This window comes from Lontra canadensis, unplaced genomic scaffold (assembly GCF_010015895.1).
Source record: "Lontra canadensis isolate GAN:19392208 unplaced genomic scaffold, GSC_riverotter_1.0 scaffold29, whole genome shotgun sequence".
Classification (NCBI taxonomy): Eukaryota; Metazoa; Chordata; class Mammalia; order Carnivora; family Mustelidae; genus Lontra; species Lontra canadensis.
In genome coordinates this window covers 6,691,588-6,712,308 of record NW_022631023.1, presented here as the reverse complement: position 1 = coordinate 6,712,308, position 20,721 = coordinate 6,691,588, and the positions used below count along the sequence as shown (strand labels likewise).

At 44.9% G+C, this 20,721-nt stretch overlaps 1 protein-coding gene across 3 annotated transcripts in view; it reads right to left on the bottom strand.

Annotated features, from left to right (window-relative positions):
• Window positions 1-1,121: 1,121 nt before the first annotated feature.
• ERG (ETS transcription factor ERG) overlaps window positions 1,122-20,721 on the bottom strand; it is a 169,708-nt gene continuing 150,108 nt past the window's right edge. For 2 of the 3 annotated variants that reach the window (XM_032865321.1, XM_032865322.1), the window contains 6 exons: window positions 20,313-20,393; window positions 18,307-18,378; window positions 11,455-11,523; window positions 10,739-10,795; window positions 9,953-10,000; window positions 1,122-3,067 (listed from right to left, as the gene is read on the bottom strand). In XM_032865321.1, coding sequence (XP_032721212.1) covers window positions 2,547-3,067; window positions 9,953-10,000; window positions 10,739-10,795; window positions 11,455-11,523; window positions 18,307-18,378; window positions 20,313-20,393 — 848 coding nt within the window. In that variant the 3' untranslated portion in view covers window positions 1,122-2,546. The remainder of the gene's footprint in view (window positions 3,068-9,952; window positions 10,001-10,738; window positions 10,796-11,454; window positions 11,524-18,306; window positions 18,379-20,312; window positions 20,394-20,721) is intronic. The other variant, XM_032865323.1, reaches the window with a different exon arrangement.

Sequence of the window (20,721 nt, the reverse complement as noted above, 5' to 3'; positions counted from 1 at the left end):
TTGGAGGAGTGGAATTGAGTGATTATCCCAGTAAACTTGTATTTATATGCAGACTGTAGGTGTCCTTAACTTTGCATTGCAAAAAAAGATGACCGATCTTTTCCATTAGAAAGGTTTGGGTCACCCCAGCTGCCAGCTTTTATGCCTTTTTTTTTTTTTCTCCCTAAGGAGATACAGGCGCTTTATGGACCCTTCCCAAGCTGCTGCAAAATGATTGATGGTTGGCCTTCTTTTAATCCAAGTAATGCAGAGTGTCTGAAGCTTTGGTAATCGGATCCTACTGACTTGAAGGACCACTGCCAAAATATCCATAGCACAGAGGTTTGGCAACTCGATTTAATCATAGCAAAAGGATTACAAAGTGCAAAACAAGCCCCACAACAGCTATGAAATGGGCCAATTCAGAAACTGACTCAGGCTAAGAAGTTGTTCAGTGTTGTTGTCTCTCACTTGCTTTGTATCCCCTGCTCAAACTGCCTTCACCTTGGCCAAGGCTGGAGGCATCTGTGACACACAGAAGAGAAAAGATGTCAAGGGAAATCGACACGAGATCATAGACACCGTGTCTGGTGACATGTCAGGCTCAGGGCCCGTGGATTCCCAACGGCGACTCCCAGGTCCTCTGAAAGGGAGACCACATGGCAAATTTAGATGCTATCCCTCGTTTCTTTAGAGCGAGAAATTGTGGCTCTCTGTGATGCCTGATTTACCAACAAGAATATAGTTTGCACTGAGAGCCGTGGCTTGTTTGCCCTTCAGCAAATGTATTAGGATCACAGAAGAAATTAAGGGAGATTTTCTGACCAGACATTTATGTGGAGTTTGTCAGAGCCCCAGCTTCAGAGGCCTCTTTCCGTGCTGGGCAAAAATATGGAGGTTCCAATGTGAAACCTTCGGTCCTTCTGCTCCAGGAGAGGCTAGGGATAAGAGAATGCCAGCAAGAAGGGCCTGGAGAGGCCAGCTCCGTCTGGGCGCCTAACACCCTATTTGCTTGGCTCTCACTTGCATGAGTTCCTGGACAAAACAAAATTCTAACGCAAAACCCAAAAGTTCAGCACACGTCTCTATTAGGCAACTTTAGTCGCTTAAGAAAAAAAAAAGTGCAAATGCAGACTCCTGCATAAATCTGATTTGCCATGCTAGGCCAAGCTTGTTTTATTACATACATTCTGCATCCTAAGAACTAATAACTTCATATTGTAAACATTAAGCATACAGAGTTAAAAGTCAAGGCCACATTCTATCGTTGATTGTCTCTTTTGTCGTGTATCTTTGGCTGGCCGAGATCAACTCGTAGTGTATAAATGCATAAGTTATATAATTATTATATAAAAAGGAAAAACAAAACAAAACATTGACTTGTATACTTCATTCTGACAAACGCACAGCGTTCGCGACTCGACAGGGAAACCGGAGCCTCTGCCTAACCCAAATGCCTCGGTGGTTTCAGATGGCAACATCCAAGGAGGCCACCTCTTACCTGACCCTGTGGGGACCGGAACCCCTACCTTGCGATGAGGTCCCGAATGTTTCTTTTAAATATCAGACAATTCCAGTTAAAATTTTCTTCTGACAAACAAACAAACAAACAAAAAAAAAAGAGAGATGCATATTTTTGTTTCGGGAATCCTATGGCTTCCCCCTTCCTCCGCTGCGCGGGACTCGTAATACTGCGTTTGGTAGAACACTGACCGATTAACCCACAAGTCTCCTCCATTCTCTTCTCCAAGTCTCTGTACTGTCCTAAGTCCAGTCTCTCTGCTCGACAAGTGTCTCTCCCAGCCCCATGGCCTCGTCCTCCTCCGCTCCCTCCTCTTCCACCTCCTCCAGCCCTCCATCTACACCCGCACACTCACTGTCCACACACACGTTCTCAGCCCCGCTGCCCCACCGGGCTCACAGTCCCCACAATACTGTCCGGGATAAAGCTGGCAGCCTTGGGTTGTCTTCAGGGGTTAGCGAGAGCTGGTGGCTCTCCACCCAATGGAAAGAATCTGATTTCCCACCAAAACAGCACGTGTCGCTGAGCTCTATGTGGTCGTTGGTTCATGGGCCGCAGTCTCTTTTCTTTCTCTTTTTAATTTTTGATATGTTTCTATTTTTAAATACAGGTAGTTTTCCTTACAACGACATTCCATTGGTGTGTTAGGTCAAGACTGCGTTACCACTGTCCCTTTACTCTCATCCCCCCTTGGCACCAGCAGGACCCCAAACTCTCCTCGGAAGTTTGTACACTTCTCAAGAACACTTTCTTTGGCACTTTGTCCTTGTGACGTCATACTTCTACTTACAATGTCTTTTACAGGTTTGGTCCACACATGATATGTCTGTATACATTACATTTGTAGCATCCTCTTTCTTCCTGTAAAAATACCCTAGTAATTCCCTCCTACCAAGAGTCTTTGGATCTCTTCCCTGGCTTCCTTCCCCAGCGCCACTCAAGCTACTTCACTCCTCTTGAGGCACTTTTGATTCACGTTCTTCAATAGAGTTTGTGGCAATTTCTTGGTGATCATTTGCTGTTGGGAAAGGCCTCCCTCCCAGCTCTAGTAGTAAGTGCCCAGATGTGAGGGCATATGGCCGGCCGGAAGCCTCGTGTTGGGGTATATACCTCCAGTTGGCGAATTCCAGTAAGGGTTTGGGGTGGCGAAGAAACTGGACGATGTCACAGGGAGGGCCGGAGGGTGGGGGGCCACAAAGTTCATCTTCTGAGGGTGGGCGTGATAGGAGCCCATGTAAGGGAGGTCCGAGGGGTACTTGTACAGAGATGATTCTGGAGGGTGGGGCTGTAGGGCCTGGGCGATCCCATGGAAGTCAAACTTGTAGGCGTAGCGCTTCCCGTGGACTTTGGTCATGATATTTTTGTCATAGTAGTAGCGGAGGGCACGGCTGAGTTTATCGTAGTTCATATTGGGTTTGCTTTTCCGTTCTCCCCAGCGCCGGGCAACCTCATCAGGATCGGTCATCTTGAATTCCCCATTGGTGCCTTCCCAGGTGATGCAGTTGGAGTTTGAGCTGTCTGACAGGAGCTCCAGGAGAAACTGCCAAAGCTGGATCTGTCCACTCCCTAGCGAGGTGGGAAAAGGAAACGGGACACCCGTGAGAACAGGCTCTGAGCAGAAGGCATTGTTTCTTCAGTGACAGAAGTGGGTGCTAGTGTTGTTCCACGCAAATCCCTTAACCTGCCCATGCACCCATCCCTCAGCTGTTGGGGGTGGCCCTAGCTCTCGTCCCACAGCCTTCCTCCCTCTTCTCCAAAAAACGACCCTTGGCTGAACAGAAGTTGTTTCACCCACCCCAGGGAGCCCATGGACGGAGGGGCTGACACCATGGATGAGAGGCCTATCTCCCTGCCCCAGGGAGGGGCCCACTGTGTGAGCTGCTCGTATTCCGGGTCTCCCCACGGGATCAGACCATGGCAAGCTTCTGGGTAAGGCCACTAGCCCCCACAGCCTGACCCCTGCCCTCTCCACTTCATCATTGCCTCTCTCCCAGAAACACACACTTTGCTGATCACTTCCACAAGTATATCCTTATCCCAAGCCCTGTGTCTAGGGAACCTGACCCAAGGCCAGGATCCTTGGTGACTCTCAGGTGGATCCGCAGATCCAAGTCCTTTCCAGAATGCAAAGAATTCCTAAGGGGCCAAGTTTATGTTGGTCCCATCCATTTCTGACTTCCTTAGAAGACCAGCCAAGTCCACTTTGCATTTCAGGGGTGAAAGGGTTTATTTTTCCTATTTTGTGAAGCAGAAAGTGCCATTATGGCGATGGCAATAATGACTTAATACCATTTATATTGGCAAGGTCAAGCGAAATAATAAAAGTCAGATTTAGGAAATGAACTTCTAAAAGTTTATGGAAAAACCTAGAGAATGGAAGTAAACACCGTTATTTCTAACATAACATTTTGCTGGCACCCAGAAAGCAATTCTGTCAAAACTTTTCCTAGAACAGAATTAACCCACTCAGAATGAGGAAGTTTAGAAAAAGGTTGGCTCTTTTTCAAACCAGATCACCTATTTCCAGTACTTGGGCAACTGCATCGTAACGGAAATCCACGTGTTGCCCCCGCATTGCGACACCAGCTGTGTTCAGGAGAGTTTCCCGAAGAAGAACGGTGCGTGGCTGCGAGCCTTTTGGGGGCCAAATGAGACTCCATTTTTTTTATCCCGCTTGGGACATGTGGATGTGGCTTTTAGGTTTTAATAAATTCTGAGAGACATCCAGGCACATCATTCTAGCCACCATGTTATACCACTGTAAGATGATATACGGTTCCCCACAGGAGGAAAGCATGAAAATATCGACAGTGGTAGTGAGCACGGGGAGAAGTTAAGATGTGCTGAACAGATTTGAGAAGCTTTGCAAGCAAATAAGAGGCACGTCTTTCCACCCAAACTCCAGCTACAGCACTGCCTCGGGCTTATACCAAAAAGATTACTCTTTATTACACGTTCAGTAAATATCAATATATGTGATAAAATGATTAAAGCAACTTTAACTGGCAACTCTTCAGGGAACTGACATTGTGCAAAAATCAATTATAAATTTGCTTTTTCCTAATTCCTTCCCCCTCCTTAGCTCCCTATATAAGCTGTCCAACTCGTAAATCCTTGTTTCCACATTGACTACATGGAAATGGATATGTTTGTGAATTCATCCATACAATAGCATCGTGAGAAAGGTCAGCCTTTTCTGAATGTGTTCTGGAAAATTATAATTTTCAGTCTTGCAACACATTTGAAATATATTAACAGCTTGTCGTTCATCTCAATGGAAGCCTGTGCTTTTTCCGAACCACATATTCAAACTGTTCCCAATCAAGTTCTGTTGCCCCCAACATCTCATTAATATGCATTTTTAAAAAAAATACAAAGAATGGTATGAGAAAACCATATGGTTTTAGTATATATATTGTAACCAAAGGATTACCACTTGAAAAAAATTCCATATCGGACCTGGGAATAGGGAAAAACATGGATTTTCTTTTTTGGATTTTTTTATTTAACATTCCAACTTATGCTTCAACATAAACACATAGAGTTGTCTGAAAATAAATATTCGCTGTCAGCCTCCTCCCACAGAGAGATTAATTCCACAGATCTTGCATAAATACACAGAACTTCCTAAATAGCCAGAAAAATACTTGGTATTTATTCAAACCTTGGCATTGCTCTTAAGAATCTGTCCCTTGCCCATTTCCTTTGTAAACGTGTATAGGAGAGAACCCGTGGACAAAAGTGGTTTCCTATCTTTCCTGCTCCTGAAGAACTAGAAAGTCAGGGACCTAAATTCATGGCTGGAAATTCAAAGATGAGCAATTTCTTCAGCAGCTTTTTGTTGTTGTTGCTCTTTTTGTGTTTTTTTTTTTTTAATACACACTTCGTAAATTGTAAACCTTCACTTGCAAAAATTACAAACACACTGAGGCATTTTAGACAAAATATTTTCTTACTTATACAGATGCAATACTGCAATTTCTTACTAGACCATTTTACCCAGCAGCCTTGAAGACACAGGGCTCAGGCCTCTGAGCATTTCAAGGGTCTATGGCAATCAGAGATCTATAAACAAAATTCATCAGCTTCTAAACCCAAGCACAAAAACAAAAATGGAAAACCAATTCCTGTTTAAGTAAATGTTACAAAATGCAACACAACGTCAAGCTCATTCGTTGTTAAATTTAATATTCATAACAAAATCCGTCATATTCCCAGTATAGGGCAGGTTTTCTCACTGTGAAAGAACTGTCAAGGATGCACGTGGCTGCTGAGAACTCAGCCAGTGCTAGGTTAACTGAGATCCTTGTGGCCACAAATTTCAGAGCAATTAAAACAGTAACATTTGATGCATGATAAAGGTGCATTTTAGAACATACAAAAGGGAATCCAAAACAAGGATACCTAAGGTTTAGGAAGCGTTAGAGGGGTCTGGGTTGCTCACTGGCCAAGACAGAAAGTGAAAGAGAAGCTCTTACATTTGGGATCTGCCCCCCCAGGAGCCCTGCCACCTCCCCCAGTCCATCACCTTCCTTCTGGAAAACGCTTCACATCTGTTTTCTTGCCCTGTCTTGGTAACAGTCTTGGTTTTGTCTAGGGTAATTAACCAAATAGCCAGAACTGGTGGGAAAAACAAAGACCTCTCGGCTGTCCACCCACAGGAGAGCCCAGTGGGATGAAAGGGGGAGGGGTGCAGCCTGAAATAGAATGAATGAAAGGCAATCCTTTCATTTCTAGAAGGAAAGTGGTCTCTATGCAATTTAAGGAAAGAAGAGAAATAACAGTAGCAAAGAGGGTTGACTGAGCAGAAAAGGGAAAAACATCTAAAAGGCTTACAAAGCAGAGAAAAGCAGAGCTGGGAATGACTCAGCAGCTGTGGGTCCAGTAGGAGAGGTGTCCCCAGAGCAGGGCACCATGACCACCACCTGATGGAGGGGCAGAGCAGGGGGGGCCCAATGAGCACAGGGTGGCAGCCCATTAGGGCCCCTTTCTACCGCAGCAGGGTATGCTGCAAAGAAACCCCTGTGCTCAGCGTGGCCCCTCCACCATGTTAAGCTCCAGGCAACAGGTGCGTCCCAGGCGGAAAACTTTGCCCCAGGCTGTGTGTGGCTCTGGCAGGACTTGGTAGAGGACAGGGCAGTACAGTGGCTGCAAGCACCACTTTAGAATCATCACTGCCTCTGAGGACTCCTGACACTGGCACATACAGGACCTTGGGCAACTCACCCAGCTCTCCATGCCTCAGTGCTCTCCTCTGTAAAATGGGGGTGATGGTAATGGTACTATCTCACTGGGTCACAATAAGGATATATTCAGTACATGAAAGTTTGAGCTGAAAATCAAGAGTTTAAAGAGAGGCACACACCTTGCCTAGAGCTGTAAGATGACAAAAGGAAGCCAAGTGCCCCCCCCACCACATCCTGTGCACACATTTCCCTGCACACGGCCCCCGCCCCCCGCCCCCGGCCCCCTTTGGCCAAGAAGAACAGCAAACAGTATTTTCAGGGCTGGCTGATGGTCACTGAAAGCCTACTATGCACCAGGCACCATTCTGAACATTTTATATTTATATGTCTTTTTAATCCCCCCCCCCAATTCATGTGAGGTCCCATTATGGAGGTGAGGACATTAGAGCCCAGAGAGGTAGAGTGACTTATCCTGCCCAAGGTCAGCAGGGGTTGGAACCCAGACTCCAAGCCTACGTGACAAATCACAGCACAAACCATTGCTTTCGGGCCCCGCTTTCTGCACACATCTCCACACTCCTTACCCCTCTCCAGATTGTCCCTTCCCTGGGCCCGCAGCTTGGGAGGTCCCCAGTGGAAGACCAGGCACTCCCATCTCCAAATAGATGGCAAAAATATCCCTAACACTGGTGTCCAGGTGCACTTGACGCTGGATACGCTTCATGCCCACCACTGAAGAGCATCCTGTTAGCATCAAGGGAACCACCCGAGAAAGCACGTTCACAGAAAAGTCAACTTCAGTTCATTAGAGAAGCCGCCTTAAATGTGCAGCCGTTCTAATGGGACATAAAGCTGCTGCGTGGCTTATCCATGACCCATCACATAATTCTGCAGGGACACACCTCTCAGCAGGAGAAATACAGCCCATCAAATGCACATCAAATGAGTATCTGGGACCGAGACACTGTGATGCTCTCATTATCCTGCCCACGTATGCACGATGATGTCACCTTTCCATTTAAAATGATTAAGTAGAGTTTGCATTATACAAAGAGCAAAGGCAGCAATTTTAAGTGATGAAGGATTTATTTATCAGAGAATGGGAAAATAGAATCAAACAGGAAGAGGCATTCTCATTCACAGGAAGATAAAAGACATTCCGGGTTTGGGGTCAGAAGGCCACATGAACACAACTGACACGCGGCCCAAGGAGAGATGGAGAGAAGGCCTAATTCATTATAAGCGGGGTAAAATAAATCTTTATCCTCCAGCCCTGAGTGGGGATGTTGGCGCCTTCCCCAGGCTCAGGGAGGATGGTTTTGTGACAGAAAGTGCGGTCTTCGCCCCCAGTGCAGACCTGCCCACCTGCCCACCTGCCAGCACCGAGACGTTTTCCCCGTGTCTGAACAGTCGTAGAACTAAATGGAAATCCTTCATTTCTAATCTCTTGGCCTCCATTCTCCAAGCCCTCCTTCCTCCATCATGCTTACTCAGGGGCGGCGTAGGATGAGAAAATAAAACCAGACTTGGGTGACAGTCAGGGCTCAAATTTCACCTCCCTTCTTATTGGCCGTGTAACTCCGGGAAAGTTACCTAATGTTGCTGGATCTCTGAGACCTCTCCTGCAGAAGGTACACAATACCCTGTCTGGGCTGTCACTTGGCGGCCCCAGCAACATGAGAGCCTGCCCGGGCATTACGCAGGGTGGGGGGGGGGGGTATTTGTTATTTCACACGATTCTATTAATGTCCCCAGAGTGCTTCTGCTTCCGTTCCTTTCCTTGTTCTAATCTATCCTGAACAACGCGGCCAGATCAGTCTTCCTGAAGCACGACTGATAATAGTCATCTCAAAACATGGTAATCATTTTTAGTTGAACAGTTATGGAGCTGTCATACGTGAGCACAGGGACGAGGGGGGACCAGAGACCCAGGAACCTTGGCCACCAGTTGGATGCTCGCTGAAGGGAACAGAGCCCGTGCCTCCGTGGACAGAGGTTGTAACCACCTGTGTTCATTTCTCCACCAGAATGTCAGGTCCGTGAGGGTCAAGACAGTGTCTCCTTATTCCCCGCATTCATTTATTCAACAAATAATTATCGAGTGCCTGGTCCAGTTCCCAGGGTGGAGTAGGAAATGAAACAGTCCCTTAGTTCAAATGCCTAAATGTATTTGCTGAACTAGTGAACGTTACCTAAAACCGAATGTTAAAGCTTCAGACACTCAATAATGATGATATTTCATGTTCTCAAAATATAGATTCCCTTGCGGGGATGCATGCTGATTGAATCTGGACTTTTCCATTCCCAATCCGATTTTGGCCTCAGTGTTTAGGAAATATACATTCCAGCTTGTCCTTGCAATATGCCTGTGTCATCTTGGCATCTAAATGTGCTGTTGAGAATACTAAGCATATGCTGTGAATTTCTGAAGCTGAGGCCAGCACAGCTGGCTTTAATCTGAGTACAAACAAATAAAACAGTTTGGTGGGCACTGAAATGTGATGACAGGTGACGATCCTTGGCAAGGTACGGGTCATAAGGGAGCCAGTTAAGAACGCGCACTTTCTTCTAGCCTCTAAGTTCAAAATCAGACAGTGCATTGATGATGATCCTAGATCTGAAGCCTTAGAGTGGAAATTAAGGTTCTCCTTTTCAAGATATTACTTAATTGGTTTGTGCGATGGGTTCGGTTGTGTCCCCCCAAAATGCCTATGTTGGAATCCTAACCTCCAGGATCTCAGAATGTGACCTTATTTGGCAATAGGGTCTTTATAGAGGTGACCAAGTAGAAGTAACGTCAAGGTAGGTTCTAATCCAATATGACTGGAGTCCTTATAAAGGGAAATTTGGACACAGACAGACACATACACTCAGAGAAGACAGGTAAAGAGACACACAGAGAAGACAACTATCTACAAGCCAAGGAGAGAGATCTGGAACAGATCATTCTTCACGGCCCTCACTTGACGCTTGACACTTGGACTTTGGACATCTGGCCTTCAGCCTGTGAGGCAATAAATGTCTGTTGTTGGAGACCCAAGGGAAGTGATATAGCTTACATTAGCTGACACTGCTCTTTGCTGAAGCTAATGTCTTAATTCCTAATGTGATCCATTTTTCCCCACTTAGGCAAATAATCCTATGAGATCTAAACTCAACTTTGTTCAGGTGAAGGGATTTCTCACCAATACAAGTTAATCTTACAAAACAGCCACAGCCAAAAAGGGTAACTTTGTTAGGAGCAAAACCACCAGCATGATCTCACCTGGGTTTGCAAGGCGGCTACTTGTTGGTCCAAGAATCTGATAAGGATCTAGAAAAAACAAGACAAAACAAAAACAAAAAAAAAGAAGAAGTAGTAGTTAAATCCCAAAGACCAAAGACCGCATCATGACTTGGTATCATGTCGCTGCCGGCATAATGCTGACCCACTTGTATTTCCAGATTTCAGAGTTGAATGTACCCGTCCCACCCCCCACATACACCAAAGTCACCTAGAACCACTTCCTATATTGAGTAAGATGTCACATAGAACCTGAGAGAAATTTCTTGCTAAAGGCCTCTTAGCTGGCTGCCAAGTGCAGGTTTGTCTTAGGGTTCCCAACACCCAGTTCTCTCTAAGTCCCTGGACAGAAATTGGGCAAACGAGATATGTCCCCACTTGGCCCCGCCGCCATGCTGGCCATAATGCTCGGCATACTGGCAATATGACCCTCCAATGCCCTCCACACTAGACCTGGCAAAATGCCGGCATACAGCACGTGAAGGTGCTGAAGGTGAAATAAGAACTCATCTGTCACAGTTGACAGTTGCAGCCCGTGTGCAACAGAATTTTTTCTCCGTATTCACTGCATAGACTTCGGAAATGTTTTAGCAAAATCTCAAGCTATCCCCATTGAATAGACTGCTGATTTGGTCCACATTTTATATACGAAGCCATGATAAAGAAGATAAGATCTCAGTAATTTCATTTAGGAAGTGACACATTTTAGAAATATGAGCGCTAAATCTACTTTTTTGATGGCCAGCAAGACGTTCCCTGAAAACATACCTAGCTGAGGACGCTGGTCTTCAGTTTTGGGCACTGTGGAAGGAGACGGCTGAGCAGCTGAAAATCCAAAAACAAAGGACAGGGTAGCTGTAACTTCTGTTTGAAACATTAGTCTTTGATGGTGTTATAGCACCATTCCAACAATTATCTTAATTATTAACAGGTCATCTTACTGTTATACTAAGTTGCATTTAATGGCAAGAAATTTCCTTTATACCAAATGTATAAATTGTAGCAAAAGAGAGAGAGAGAGAGAGAGCACTTTAAATTATTTTTAAAAAATTATTTATACAACACTGTTTCCAAAACTAGAAAAAAAAAAGAATTTGAGAAACAGATTAAAATGAATTATAGTCTAAACGAAACAGAAAAGGGAAAATCACCAGGAAAATAAAGTTACAGATACTTTCAAACATGGCCAAGATTAGGAAATCACCCAGTATTTAATCTTTGCCCAGACATCTCAGGAGACTTGCCTTTGTCCTTGTTGAAATATTACATCATTTGTTTCTTTTTGTTATGGAAGTATGGAAGTAGGCATAACCCCAGTAGAGAAAGAATCATTGCATTTAAAGATCAGTTGCACTTTGTTGCCAATGGAACAAACACTCTATGCATTGAAAAAGCATAGATTCCCTGCAGAAATTATGTGTTCCATCAATGGTTATCTACTGCCTTGTGACATGCAGACTCAAGCAGCTGGGCCAACACTATACCTTTCGACTGGGGGGTGGGGTGGCCGTGACTAGTCCAGGCTGATCTCCTGGGTGGGTCATAAGGTAAATCTGCAAAGACAAATAAATCAACTAAAAGATCAATAATGTAATTTATAATAGATATATTCTGTGTTTTTTGTGATTGCCATAATTTTTGTGTTTATTAGAAAAAATACTGTGGATGGAAATCCAGTAATCCATAGAAATACCAAACCTGTATTCCATTAGGTTTGGGTTTTACTTAGAAATTATCATTTTGTTTAGTCTGTTGATCTAACATTTTCACCCACTGATCTGACAACTCTGACAGATTCTTGCAGTTTGCTGAGTCTTCCAAGGAAATTTCCTACAATCATCATAGCTCAAGACCATATTGAGTTTCTCACAGTCTACTTGGACCTGCTTCTACCTACGACCGACCTAAATTTACCCCTTTGTTATCTTCATGACTCATGCAGACCAGTGCTCACAAATTTGTAAGTCCACCAGTTCTTGCTCAATGCCTGCCCCCAAGTCCACCAAAACACACTCATGTCCTTTCTCTTCTTCTTCCCTGGAAATGAGCATGCCCACTTATCCTCTTACTGGCCAGCTGCCTCTCTCAGTGACCCTTCATTTTCTCTTTAATAATCTCACCCAGTTATATTAAATCAGTCTTAAGTGTCCTGTTCTTTTTCTATGTGAATATCTCTTCCTCTAAATGAAATTAGAATTTCTCTAAAAGAACTGCATGAAATCAATCACAAGACAAATAATATTGCATGTTAACAATGAGCATAGGAGCTGAAGCCTAGGGGTGCCTGGGTGGCTCAGTCAGTTGAGTGTCTGTCATTGGCTCAGGTCATGATCCCAGGACCCTGGGATGGAGGCCTGCATTGGGCTCCCTGCTCAGAGGGGAGTCCGCTTCTCTGTCTGCCCCTCACTCCGCTCATGCTCTCTCTCTCTCTCTCTCTCAAGTAAATAACTAAATGTTTAAAAAAAAAAAAAAAGCTGAAGCATAAGCCATTAATTTCTTTGTATTTCCAATGCATTATCATTTGTCTCCTAAATCATCATTGCACTTCGCAATGCAAATTTAACTAAACTTCTGTAACCTCTGCACAAGTTCTATTAACGATTATGAAGATTTTAAGTCATTTCAAGGTTCTTCCAGAAATATACTCCAGAACATTACCATGCATATTCTTACTAACGGTGCATACACAAAGTGATTTCTACACAAAATCCCATTAGAGATCCACTTCAAAACTATGTCTTCTTGAATTGATGGGGACTCAGTTCAATGCCATGTGTCATTCTGAGCCACCTGAAAGCCACAGCCAGATACTTCAGCACACCTGGATCTTGCTACAAAATCTCACTCAGAGGGCAGGGCGAGTCAATGAGTTTAAAGCCTCTCTTTAAACAGATGAGTTGACCCTATTTTAGATTGGTAATCTGGTGGGTCCATCTTCAAAAAGTTTGACTAAGTTGCTAAAGATGCATCTCTCCTTATTTTCAGATCCCTAAGAGAATACCATTGAAATGCAACGTGAAATTCAACCCAGAGTTGCCTTAATTTATTTGATCTGTCTGGCTACAAGCAACTCGACCAGTGTGGTCTCTGAAATCCTACCCTCTATAGCGCTGTTTGAGTAAGATGATTTTTTCTTTTTAAACTGCTATTGCTCACTCCTCCTTCTCTGCTAGCATTTTTGCAGTTTGGACCAGAACCTTTTCCCACTCAGCTCCTCAGAGTCTCAATTTTCTGGTGCTGGGATTGCACATGGGAATTAAATCTGTAGCCGCTATCAATTTACAACTGAATTTCAACTTAAGTCTCTGGGAGCCCTTTGCACACAGACCCTCGTCCAGTCGCATTTTGTCTTAAAAAAACTGGTCAGCCAGGGTTTCAGTGTCAGAACGTCTCAGAAGGAGACCAGTCTACTTGTCTACTATAGCCAAGTCTATATATATAGTCTACTATGTATAGTCAAGTCTACTATAACAGCATTGAGGTGAACTCAGGAGGTGACAGGCACATCTTGACAAGGAGTTTCTGCTGACCAAGTGAAAAAGCAAGACAATACCGAAACATTTTCTAGAGCCTAGATCTCAAAGTGTGGTCCACAAGCCAGCAATGTTGGCAACATCTGGGAGCTTGGGAGAAAGGCAGAATCTCAGTCCAGAGCTACTGAATCAGAATCTGCATTTTGACAAGATCTCAGGTGACCTGGGAACACACTGTATGTGTTTGAGCAAACATGTTCTAGACAATTTCCAGTACTTGTTTCTAGGCGGGAATCTGTGTTCCTACAGATAGGGATCTCGGAACTACTATCTGAGTGTGTCAGTAGAAGTGAATAGAAGCATGCAAAGAGCTCTACTTTGGGTCTTTTTTACTGGAGAGAATGCTAAGAGAATGAACAGCAAATGTCAGCAGGCTGGTCCCCTCCCACCCTGAACATAAAAGCGTTGCTCATGAAACTGGGACTGGAAAAAATTAAACACCCAACTACCGAGAGAAAAATATTTTGAAACCCTTTTTTCATAAATCCTTCTTAGGATATATAACCATGTTCCATCCTCCCTTGAAAATAAGTCAGGACCTAAATAACACCAAGTCTGATTTTTAGCCAAGAATTTGTGATGTTTATATGAACGATGATTAACATGTTCATAAACATATTGCCATGGAAGATAAGTAGGCTTTTGTTTTCGTTCATGAAATTCTGGTCCTGTGCTCCCTTATCAGCTACCGCTCACGCGCTGTGGGCACTGAGCCTCCCTCCTGTGGGAGGGGACACTGGGCAGGACTGAATGAAGCCACACTGGGACAGGAGGTCACGGCAGAGACCCTTCCAGCCACACCACCCTGCAGCATGGCTGCTGCTGGGCAGCTCTCCTCTTGGGCTGCTTGAGAAATTAGGACTCCACGAGCATCTGCCATGTGTCCCTTACTAACAGTAGGACACAGAACTTCTACTACGAACAGATTTTACATTTAATTTTTGGCATTCGGTTCAACACATTCTCCGTTTCTCTTGATCTTTGAGGTAATTAACTCATACACTTGGCAGAAGGTCCCATGTCAGAGAAGGGCTGCTTTCTGGCATTGGGTCTGTTACCTTTTCTGTAACAGGCTGTGTATTTAAAAACCAAAATTTATAAAAAGTGTTTGGGAGCAGCTTAGGGTTACCATAGAAGCGTGTTTTATGCCATGATCCAGATCAAAAAGCACGAAACTGAAAATATGGAGTTTGACTGGCATTGGGTCCCTCCATACCAGCACCTTGATTTATCTCTTGGGAGCTGGGATCAGTTTCTGCTCCTCCACACCCACTCCCTTCCCTGGGCATCACTGAATCAAGAAAACATGTATATTCTACTCTCCTTTCTGCAGGGTTAAGTCCACCAAGTTTTGTATTCTGTTTTCATCAAGCTTAAAGATGAACATCCTCTAGCCCTCAGGATGTCCACCCACCTGCTTTATTTTTAATGGACCAGAACTTGGACCACAGGAGAACTCGTCTGCATTCTGCAGGATCCATGCCACGTTTGCAAAGCAGAGCTGAAGGGCCCTAGCTGGGCTGGGGGAGGGAGGGAAGGATGAGATCTGCCTGCTGTCAATGAATCTAGATGCTAATGAGAAGACAGAAAGGCAGCCAGCTATTGCCCAGCACCAGCCGATAAACCCCTATTCAATGGCAGGAACCCTAATGTGATTAAGTCACTCTCCCTTGTTTTCCTCCAGACCATCCTCCAGGCTTCTAAAATCCTCTATCAAAGACATGGAGATCTGGGAACATCTTGTATTCCTTTGCCTCCTAGCTGTGTAGGTTGCTCTGGTAGGTCTAGCCAGGGAGAACACAAAGAGTCCATTTTTAGCCATGAGCTGGGATATAGGCTTTGCATAGCACCTACGTAGGAGAATGTACATTAGCTGCGTTGTCTTTCCACTCGCCTGGTGACACCAAACGTCACAAGTTGTGAACTCCAACCACGAAATCATTTAAGATCCTGAGAAACCCCTGAAGATCACCAGCTGAAAAGTCAAAGTCAAGGCTGCATTTGCCGGTTCAGCCCTCCAGTCCCTTTTGAGCACATTCTAGATGCGTGTCATGATGTGTGGACTGTGTGCTGAGGGAAGAGGAGAGACGGGATTTCAGAATGTCCCTGTTGGCATACACCAGAGCTTTCCTATAAACTGCCCATAAGATGCCAGGTGGGGTGACACATCATGAGGTCAAAAACCAGGATGCAAGGTTTGATGACTTGGACCTGTCTCTTTTATGTCACTTGAGACCCCAAGGGGCCATGGCTCCAAGAGGCATGTGTTCAGCAAGGAAGGAGGGTACTTAAAAGGGTACTTACAAGAGAGGTGGAGAAAGGGCTTCTGGTAGTTCTAACTGACACAACTCAAGAAACATGAAACACCATGAAATTATGACCACGAAAACTAGAACATAAAATGATACACCTATGTGCTAACACTTTATAAGAGTAGGGAAGAGAAGGGTCTACATGTTAACTGAGCAACGGGATCATGAAAGAGGGTGCATTTTGAATCAGGAACGTTTGGACAAAGCAAATAGGAGCAAGCCTGGGAAGAGAAGGGAGAGGCATGAACAAAGCAGTGAAACGTCCATGTGTGCATTCATTCAAGGTCGAGCCCTGCCTCCGCCTAGTAGAGAAGTCCCTCTCTTCTCCAAGGTTAAACCCCTGAATCTGCCTTTCAGCAAATAGTGCTGGATTGTTGGGTCTGATTCAAACTCTTTATAGTCATATCCCAGTATGTGTGTATCTCCCCTGACATTCACAGTAGCAGTCATCAAGACAGATATTTTTGATAGAAACTGAGTGTCAGAAACATACTTTACTGGTATGGAGATAGGGAGCTGTGATCTCTTCCAGGTCACAGATCATGGCCCCAAGGCAGAGCCTTATCAGAGCTATGCAAGGTGCATCTGACTTTGCTGCCTGTCCTCCCCGTGACAAAGCACAGAGGGGTGTCCCAGCCATCACCTCCCAGCCTCCCCTTCTTCATATACCTGGGAGGCCGTATCTTCCAAATATACTATATCCTAAAATATGAAAAGGATATACTGTCCTTTGTAGCAACGAGCAACCAGCTAGCTGGTCTGACCATTGGGCTGTACCAATGGATTTGGCCAGTGTTGTGATCTTTTGACAAATCTCCAAACACTAGCTCACAATCCTGGATTTTGCACCTCAGTCAGGGGCACCTATGAGGCAGCTTCAAGCAAACAAGGAAACAAGCAAACACGCCCTGAACCCCCATTTTAGAAAGCTTTTATTTTTTTAAGTTTGGATGGAAATGTTTTTTAAATGCTCACAAAACCATTGTGCTTTCCCTACACTTCCATTTTCCCAAGGATGCATTTATTAGAGGTAAATGGTGGGGTTCTTCATGGTCTATTTAACTCTAGACCCTGGGTCTTGTCCCCACTTAAATGGCCTGGGAAGTCTCTACCAGGAAAGAGATAACCAAGCACTCTGGCCAAGGCTTTCCACCGTGTTCCCCAGGAGCAGGGCAACAAAGCCCTCCTCCGAGGTTTGAGAAGAAGATAATCAGCAGCTTGATGGCACTAAGGTGGTAACAGGGCAGTGTTGGGGTGGAAGAGACTCCGAGAAGCTTCTTTACTCATGCTTCTTAGCTCACTGGTCCCCAGTCTTTCTCACTGGAAAGAAACAGTGGTGCTAAGCTTAGCGCCCTGGATGAATTCAAAACGAGTCTTGTGCAGCCTGGATGTGAGCCAGAGGTCAAAGAGTGACAGCTTGGGTCTAGGAAGACATGAGTCTCAGATCCATGAATGGCTATGGAAAAACCAGCCCGCTGTCCCGAATCACCATGTTATCATTGCAAGTCCCAGTGAAGGGACAGAAGTCTACGCCATGCACGTGCTCCTTCTACTTGTCCATCTGCAAACATCTAGTCCTCCATTGGCATGTGGCCCCTCCCTGGAGAGCGTCCTTTTCCTTCTATGGGAGGTACATTTGCAAGCCCTGCTGCTCCTACAGTCTATGCCGTTAGAAGCTGCTCATGTGTGAGTGTCTGTTTCTGGCTCTATGATGCTAGCCCTTAGGGTTAACTACTCATGTGTGTGAGTCCATCTCTGGCTCTAGGTGACTCTATAGAAACATTGAGAAGTTTGGGCAAAACATGTACATGAGCCTGTGAGCTGTGTCCTTTCTACCTCTGTGGCCGGCATGCAGGAGGCGCTCCCCGGACATCTGTGGAGTAAAGAGCCCAGATTTCTGAAGACAGAATGCTTTCTGAAGTCTGACCCCCAGAATGTAACAGTGTGCTTATCACTACTAAGCCTTGGATAATACATATTTTTTCATGAACGATATGTAAATCAATTATCTACAGAAATCCTCAGGAAAGACATAAAGTAAGAGTCTGATATAAATTTTATCTATTACATGCTTCTGCCCTGAAGGACGGCCTCCTGTGACATCCGGGGGATCCCTGCCTAGCACTAAGGGGATGCCTCATGCTTCGTGTGCTCCCCCAAGGACATAAGTCCTTCCATGACCCCGAAAGCAGAGGGATTCCTTACTGCCAGGCATCTGGGGACCATCTTTGTCCATCTGTCTTTTAAAGTATCTCGTGAAGGGGCTGATCTGCTTTGAATTCTGCAGTCAAGGACCTTTGGTGTGATCTTTGAATGAGAGGGTCTGACTGAATTTAGGCTCCTAATCCACAGAGGAAGAATGAGACTGCTCAGGACTCTCTTCAAGACCCAGGATCCGCTCCCTCTGACTCACGTGACTTAGGTCACGGATCTCATGGGCCATCCTGGGATGTCTCTCAAGGAACAGATCCCACAGTGGGGGTTTTCGTACCTGGCCTAGTTGTAATTCTTTGCGTGGCTTCAGGATATACTGAAGTATTTGGGAATATAAAAGCTGCACCCCCTGCAGACAAAAGGAAAGACAAAACATGTGAAGGTCTGTTGTCGTGGTTGTTGATCTCAGCAACCATGCCAAATCGACTTTGCCCTATGACACCAAAGAGAAGCGCCCCCCTCGAGCCTGCTCTTCCAGACTTTGAGGAGGACGGGACAGACACAAGGGGCAGAAACTGATTCTGACTACGGAAGTGGGTGGCAAGCTGTTTTGTGCCCCATTTGTGATAAAGTGTCTCGTGTTTTGATCTTACGGCTTCTTGCTGAAGCCCATCTGTGTGTCCTCCTCCCCCACCAGCAATCTCATTTTATTGAAAAAAAAAATTCTGTGGTGTGTCTTTTCATTTTTAAATTGCATAAAAAATCCACAAAACATTTGACAGAGCCCTTGGAAAGTCATACCAAAAGATTACAAATATGTTGTCAAAGACTATATGGATCTTATTAAAAATGATTTCCCATCTCTATTCAAATGCATGTCTCCCCATCTCTCTCTCAATCAATGCCCCTGTCGTTAGCAGAAAAAAATTCCCTTTCTGTAGTCCGGTCCATTTGGAATTGGTTGTCCTTTTCTTCAATTGTTCAATGTTTCACAGTCACGAAAGTAAGGAAAACAGAGCCTTCTTGAAACTTTCCCTCAGTGTTATGCATTTTTTAAAACAACTGCAAAATTATCAGAAAGTGTGTATGGCTCAAAGGTGTTTCCTAAGAGAAGGAAATTACTTTGTCTAAGTTATTTGTTATTTCTGGCCACAAGGTCATTAATAGGCTGATGTGTGTAACCTCTGCTGAAAAAGCACAAGACTGACTCGAAGCATTTTTTTTCTTACTTCACATTAAAAGCACAATGTTCTGAATGTTGAGGACCAAGATTAAGCAGCAATTTCATTGTAACACTCAGGCCTAGACTCACGCACAAGACACATTTTAAAGTAAACTGGCGAATGGTTGGAACACGGCTGTACTTCCACGTGAGGCTGGCCATGAACTGGCTTCTTGGCTTACAAGCCAGTGACCCACGCCTTGCCAGAACATGCAGGTTTTTCCCCTAGCCTGGGTGGTGGCGGAGGGTCCCCACAGGCTGGTACAGTGGGGTGAGCAGCCTGTGGCCATGCTTCTACACTGGTCTCTATCAAGAGGGAGACAACGGAGGCCAGCCAGGAGCACATTCATCTGCAGAAAGCCAGCTTCTACTATAAGGGGAGGTGGGGGTGGGGGGAGGGAAGGTTAGCAGGGACAAAGCATCCTGTTAAAGTCTACCAGGCTCAGGCAATACACAAAGAGAATGCAGAATCTGTGGTTAGAGATAGAATAGCAGGGATTGGGTTAGCCACTAATTTCATATCCTCCAAAATTATTATAGCTTCCCTTTCAACAAAAGCTCACCAAAAGTAACACATGAGCATTCCTTTCTACTACTGCCTTTTGCAAATGTCCAAAGTCTGTGCAAGAAGACTAAAGTCAAGACAAGTTAAATGTCCTAAAACGTTTCCTAAACGGGAAAAATAGAACTCCAGTTTGCCCTAGTACACATTCTTTGAAGAATAAAAAAAGAAAAAAAAAGGGAAAAGAAAAAGAGAAAGAATACTAAGGGCCCCTTCATATCAAACATGCTTTTAGTCTCTAGAGTCAGCACAGCACGTATTTGGGGAATAATAGCAGCAGATTATAATCCAGCAAATTTGAGCAAAGGCTATGGCTAAAGGCTAACTCTGCACATCTCAAGTCCTTTGATCGTCCTATGGAATGGGCAGAGCTCCTAAACCAGAGGGCGCCCCCTGCCTGTAGGCTCTGGTACCTCCCGCAAGAGCCTCCTGCCTTCAACCATCCTCTGGGTTCTGCCTTCCTGATGAGCTGCCCATCCCACCTGCCATCTTGAAAGCATGCAGCCTGTGGACAAGAGCCTGCATTCGTCCTGTGGGCAAGGGGCAGGGCCAGCATTACCTGTGTTTCTAGCATGCATTAACCGTGGAGAGTTTTGTAAGGCTTTATCAACATCATCTGAAGTCAAATGTGGAAGAGGAGCTACAAAACAAAACAGAAGCAACATCAAAATGAAAAAAAAAAAAAAAAAGAGAGAGAGAGAGAGAAAGAGAGAGAGAATTACCTTCCTTTAAAAAAATAAGAAAGAAGGAAGAAAAACACCTCCCCTCTCCCGCCTTCATATCCGGGGATGCTTGGAAATCTCTCCATGGCCCTGCTGCTGGTTAGCATGTTAAACCCTAGGTGGGCCCATATTCCATTCAGGGAGTAAGTGATCAGGATGCCAGGCAAAGCATTTACACCAGAGTTCACACCGCCCTGCTACCGCGCCGCCTCCGTCTCCTGCTAACCATGCTTGACGTCTGACAAA